This window comes from Limulus polyphemus, unplaced genomic scaffold, assembly GCF_000517525.1.
Source record: "Limulus polyphemus unplaced genomic scaffold, Limulus_polyphemus-2.1.2 Scaffold3347, whole genome shotgun sequence".
Classification (NCBI taxonomy): domain Eukaryota; kingdom Metazoa; phylum Arthropoda; class Merostomata; order Xiphosura; family Limulidae; genus Limulus; species Limulus polyphemus.
The window spans coordinates 27072-33926 of record NW_013668957.1 but is presented as its reverse complement, the minus strand read 5'-3'; the positions used below and the strand labels follow the sequence as shown (position 1 = coordinate 33926).

Genomic DNA, 6855 nt, shown 5'->3' with positions numbered 1-6855 from the left:
AAAAATTTTTTGTCTGTATATACAAAAAATTAGGTTAAAATTGTCTGTTAGCTAGATATATTTAAACCTCATAATTTGTAATAATGTGTATTATAGTTTAGAATATATGGTTGTAAAAAGTGTGCTGTTTTCAATAGTAACCACAGCATCAAGAAAGAGTATAGACTTCCAGACATTAGTATGTGTAAATGTGAGCTTTATGCCAGGGAGTTGATTAATAAAGAATTATGAAAACTTTCTAGAAAAGAAATTTAAGGAATCTCTTTTGATTCAATCCAAATCCTTTACTATTAACAGATACAATGCCTGGCCTCTGTAAAACTATTATTATCTAATGTAATGTTTATTCAATTTTTGTTTATTTACATTTATTTTGATCAGCAAATGTACTCTGTTTAACAATACTATTAGCCTGCTTCATTGTGCACTATTCTGTTGTATTGTTTTAGTTTATATTTTTCTTAAGTTACTATAATTTAAAAATCAGTTTTGTATCCTTTGATGTTCAAAGGCTCTTGAAAAAGGCATAAGCCAACACGACAGGTAGAATAAAAATATGTTGTTTTCCTCAGAATTGTCTTCAATAGTTATACAAATTGCATAATTAGAGTGGCATATTATGTCATTATTGTCACATAAGTCATCATTTTGCTGAAGCCAATGACTTACTTATTGAATAGAAAGTACTTTTTATGTTTTCTTATACAAAGAAGCTTCATGTTTTATTTCTTTGCATCTTCATTTCAGAGCACTGTGACTTGATATGACTGTAGCATAAATCATGCTAATGAACTATAAAACTCTGTTATAGTTTATATATACATTCCTACTATGAAGGTCATTTTCAGAACAGTTATTACAAACCAGTGCTCACTGCGAGTGAAGGTCATTTTCAGAAAAAACTGTCATAAATCAGTTCCTGGTGTGAATGCATGTGTTTGTGGTCAGTATATACAATTACTTGAATGTTGGAAATGTATGTTTGTTATAAGAAATAGCTGTTTTGAATTAAGGGACACTACTGAAGAGGGGGAGGATGTTGAAAAGTTAAGCTCATAGATTTCTGAAAGTTATTTAATATTATTATTATAATTTGGGTTAAATAACACAATAATAACTATATATAATAAGATTGGTTAATAAAAATAAGATAGGTCAAAGTTTTAAGTATAGAGTTTAGGGGTGTAAATTATTATTACAACATTTTAACTTAAAATAGGTTTGGTGTGTTTAACGGTATGTTAGGTTTAGGCATATTTATACTCACTGGTAAATTGTAAAACGAGATAAATACATTGTTTTATTAAATAAATACGATCTAAAATTAGTTTATTGTCTCTTGGTGTTGTAAATTAATGTGTTTATTTGAACTTAGATCCATTAGTTTAAATTCAGCTTATAGATATAGGTAGGTTATAACATAAATCAGGCTAAAGTAAATACATTTTATTATTAACGTTATGTATATTGTTCTAATAAATTATTAAGTTCTGTATAACTAAAAATAACTTTATTACTTTAGTGTGAAGACAAAGTAGTGATAAAGAATTACATTCTTAAACGTTAGGCTTAACAGTAACAGTGTTAACAATAGGCTACTGGTATTTGGTATTGAGTATTTATTTTCAGGCTATAACAGTATAAGTATAAATACAATAGTTAAGACTAGTGTAGGAGTTAAATGTTCACAGTTAGGTGAAATGGGTGCAATGAGTGGGTTTTATTTGGGAACTTGGGACTGGAATGTACTTTTAAGAAAGTTAGTAATGAAGATGTGCAATTTTTGATGTTGAGTTTGTAGATTGGAGGGGAAGTTAGAGGCTACCATGATTAAGGTAGATGCAATAGATAAAGTATAGATTGTGGAAATGGCAGCAGGATTTCAGGAGGAGCTTAAGCTATTACATGCATGAGATACATCAGCTAACGTTGATTTTCAGGAAGTTAGAAAGAGTACTGTTAGGGCTAAAAGTAGTGAATTTAGTTATAATGAGCCTGTTCTGTTGAGCTACATATTTAAGCCCTTGGCTTCTGCAGATGAGGAACTATTGTAGGGAAGAAAAACAAAAGGGTCAGAGAAGGATGTGGATGATAAGGAGGTTATAGTTATAGGTGACTCCTAGATAAGTCATGTGGATATAATAGTTATATTTAACAATGAGAGTAATTGGACTAGGGGACACAAGTATAATTTTTAGCAAGGTAGGAGTCATCTTCAGCTAAGGTAGTTTTATTTTTCTAACATGGTGGTTGGCCTTTGGAATGGGTTGCTTTCAGATGTTGTAGAGGCAGTAAATTTAAGTGAGTTTAAGAAAAAGCTTGATAAGTATATGAATGATAAGGGCTGGCTTTAAGATTTTGTTATTTATTGATTTTTTTAAAATAATTTTAATTTAGTTGATAAGATGGAACAGCTGAGACAGACCAATAGGTCCCACATTGTCCCAGAATGTTATGTTATATCGATTATTGATTAAATTTCCAATTTGAAGATTTTTCTACATGAAAAACCATCGAAGTTGTTAATGATCTGGATCTTCATGTTTGGACTAATGAGGGCTTACTGTATTTATTGTGATTAATTACAGATACCTTGGATGAAAATTTCATAATGAGTATAGGCATAAACTGAGTTTTAAATTTGGAAATATTTTTATAAAGATAAATTATCTGAGTTTTGATCTAAAAGTGGCCTGGTGCTAGTACTGTGGAGTATTTGACTGTAAGAACAGTAATATTATATACAATCTTTTCAGTAAGTATAAAATGATTTCATAATTAAACGCCTCTCAGTGGTACAGCGGTATGTCTGCGGACTTACAATGTTAGAATCTGGGTTTTGATACCCGTGGTGAGCAGAGCACAGTTAGCCCATTGTGTAGCTTTGTGCTTAATTACAAACAATTACAAACAAACATAATTAAACATATACCTTTGATTTTGAACTGCATTGGACAAATTAAGAGAAATGTAGAAAGAAAAATGTCTACAGTTAATGGGATTTTTCTAAAAAATGTTTTGTCTCAAATGCCCACCAGTATTCGGCTTTTAAACCATAACTTTTAAAGTAATATACTACATATATGAATAGCATTTCATAGAATCTTTTTGTCTCTCATTGGCCAGCCCAACTAATGAGCTTTGGTATTGAATGAAAGGCTTCTTGGGCAGTGACTTGTAGGAGACTTCTGATTTTGAGTCATAATGGACAAAGTAAGGGTTAATGTTGAAAAAAAAACCTTCTTTAGTGAACTTTATTTTTAAACAGTATTGTTATTAAAAAGGATTTACTACTCTTTTAGCAGTTATTAGTATAAGATTAGAAAGCAGGTTTTAAATTGTGCAAAATGTTTAATAATGAGCAACCTTTTAGTATTAGTTGTCATAGGTACCTAACACAGGGCAGAAGGGTAATATGCTCTCCCTCTCTACCATCCAACAAGGTTAAGCTGACTAGTGTTATTATGTGGAAGTCATTTTATTTGTATCTTTTTAGTTACATACTTTCTTTTAGTAATTTTTTATTTGTTATTTGATTTGTATTTGTCTTAGGAGTGTTTTTTTATTTGTATTAGAATTCTTCATGTCTGTTGGCTCCAAAGGCATAATAACCTTTGCAAATCAAAATATAAAAAGCCCTGGCAAAGTACAATTTGACTATTTATGCTTTGATTCCAAAGATTCTACACCCAGACAATTATCTGACACTTGTGAGACTTTTAAGTGTCATAGTGCTTGGGAAACCCAGACTTGTAGCTTTAATGAGGTAAGTATTGTAGTGTATGAAACAGTGTTTATGAAAATTCATATACTGTTTTTGTTTGAATGATGATTGAGGTGTATAATTGTTAAAGACCATTGATCACACACTGAAATATTTACAAATACATCTGTGCTCAGGTACATCATTATTTATGTATGTTTACATTCCACACACACATATATTTATCTCCTTCTATGTGTATGTATATAAGTACATAAAAACAGAACTGTACCAACTGTCAATAGGTGATATAAACCAGCACCACAAAATAATGGAGAGAATGTACCAATAATAAATTTCACTTTAAAAAGAAAAAATATTATATAAAGGTTTACTCTTGTTCTGAATAAATTTGTGATAGCATCCAACCAATGTTTAGGATATCCTGTCCCTTCAGTATTCACATAATTACAGGTTCAAAACTAAGATGTTTGCAACCATGAATTAATGGGCATGACTTGGGTTCTTTAACCTGCAGTGACCTGAATCCATCTATGCATTCAGTCTCTGCAGCCAGTTGTGGGCATGGTAGTTACCCCTTGATAATACCAAGAAAACAGCTTGCCTTCACCTTTTATTAATAGTAATTATGATACCTCACACATAATAATAATAAGAATGAAAAAAACCCAACCTCCAGCCATTTTAAGTTGTTAAAAACTATATAATCACCAAATATAGCCTTTTTAGGTGCATTCACATGCTGTATATCTTTTACTGGTTTACTGGTGCTGTCCAACTCAATGATAAAAGTCAAACTGACAGTATCCCAATGTACTAACTTATCTTTTCAAGTTGTTATTAATGTAACACTAAAACATTTACTCAAACTAACTACAATAGTGGACATATATACTATACCTTCTTTACTCTTCTAAAGATCTAACCAAGATTTTGAAGATCACTTAGTACACTTAGTTGTCTTGCTACTAATTTTACATATTAGTATAATAGGAAAATGTGTTTCCATCACATGTATATTTATGTTTAAAAGAAATTATGAAAAAATGTCTTTAAAATTGTAGATATATGTGCATTAGATGTTTATTCATCTTCTGGGTATATTTTGAAAACCTCAAGCACAGACATAAAGATTGTGCAAAGAGACAGATTTTGAAACTTGTGAAATGATTTAGAACTACGTGCATAACTACAGGGGAGGATTTTGTGAATGGGAAATAATTACAGTATGCTATTTCTTTTGCTAATGTGCACTGTTTAGGAATTTCTATAATGATATAGTGCTTCAAAGTAAACGCTTAATAATTATATACAAATAATCACTTTCTTTGCTTATTTATAATTTTTACATCATAAAATATGGCTAAAGAAAAAGTAAAATACTATCATGCATTAAATATACTACACATCAGATTCTTAAACACAAAGAGATTTATTTAACATTTTTCTTCCAAGATGCTTTGGCTGTTATCATTAAAATATTTTGGAAGAGAAGATACAAACCAGGATAAAAATCATACAATAATGAAATCAAATAAAAAAGTTATTTAGATATATTTTGAGTGAGATATTTCAAAATTATGGTTTTATTGTACATTCAGTTAATTATATATATTAGTAATTTTTTAAGATCTAAAGAAGAGATGGAATGTTATTGGTTATGATACAACAGTATATGTCCAGTTTCAGAGAAATTACTTCAACACTTGATTGCATAGTTTCTTTCAATTAAAATACCTTTCAATTTTTGCAAAAATGGTGGTGCTTTGAATATAAATGTATTTTTATGATATTCCAAAAAACGAAACGTTTATGTATAATAAAGCTGTTAAACAATTCTGAATATAAATTGTATCAACTTGAATCCCAATCTTTACAGGATTGTTTTCATTTATAGTTTTTGTTTTTTAAGAAACAAAGGATAATATCTAACATTTATTTTTAACTAAAAAGGCCGATAAATGAAAAGACTCAAAGGACCAGGACTTCTTCCTAACAGGGTCAGTTCTCTACCACTAATCTATCTAAGAGTACAAGATGTCCCCATCACTGTTCACTTAAGTCTTTTTTACCATGTGTACATAGCCAACGATGGCTTGTACTCTCAGATATCTCAGGATTAGATCACTTTCCCTGTTAGCTAGTTTCTGGGTTCAAGTCCTGGAGTCATTTTTCTTTAAATAAACCTGAGTATGATATTTTTCTTATTTCACCTAGATTTGTTTTATTACATTTGTTTACCATATACATTTAATGAATATCAACCTTAGAGTAAACAGATCATTTGTTACATAAATTTAATTATATATGTGTAGTTAGTAACCTCAATATTTAAATTGTTTATGTCAATAAAGGTATTAGAAAAGAATTAATACATTTGAAAAAAATTAAATCAGAAGAATTTTGGGAATGGAGAATAATCTGTTCTCTAGATGCTGTACACTGTGATTTCTTAGGACCATGTGGTACAACAGTTTATTTGACATGCATTTAAGAGAGTAGAGTAGGCATTAGTATATTATTTAATCCATTTATGTAAAGTCAGCATTTCTCATATTAAAAGTTGGGGCTTATTTCAAAATATTGTAGAAAGGTAATTTCGAAAATGTTAATCTGCTCTATGCATTTACCTTACAGTTAACCCTTTTATACAATTATGGAGCTTTAGTAAATATTTCCTTCTCACATATCTTAATATGCATTATTCCTATCTTTCCATTTACCAAAAATCACTGCCACAATTACAATATTATCATTCAACATTAACTTAAAGATTTTCATGCTTCCAGAGTGAGCTACTTATACATATGTGATGTCAATGAAGATTGCTACACTAACTTTCACACTTTGTTACCTGCTTATTTTTGATTCATCCATAGAGAAATAAGCTTCTTCTAAACTATTAGACAGTATATTACACAATAAAAATTTTATTTTACTAAAGTTTTAAAACTGACTTTACATGTTTTGATTCTATAACAATGTCTGATACATGTGGAGTTAATTTTAATGTTTTGATAAAACTTTCATTACGCATTAAGTTGTATAATTTCCTAAATCAATTTATATCATTGTATGTAAGAAGGTTTATCTTTTTAAAGCATTTAGGTTATTGGGTTTATTGTTTTTAT

At 29.5% G+C, this 6855-nt stretch overlaps 1 protein-coding gene across 1 annotated transcript in view; it reads left to right on the top strand.

The window, feature by feature from the left end:
* The window catches only part of LOC111088217, a 35393-nt gene that overhangs the window by 18781 nt on the left and 9757 nt on the right, over window positions 1–6855 (top strand). Inside the window, exon 6 of the mRNA XM_022397627.1 lies at window positions 3576–3766. Within this exon, the coding sequence (XP_022253335.1) occupies window positions 3576–3766 (191 nt within the window). The remainder of the gene's footprint in view (window positions 1–3575; window positions 3767–6855) is intronic.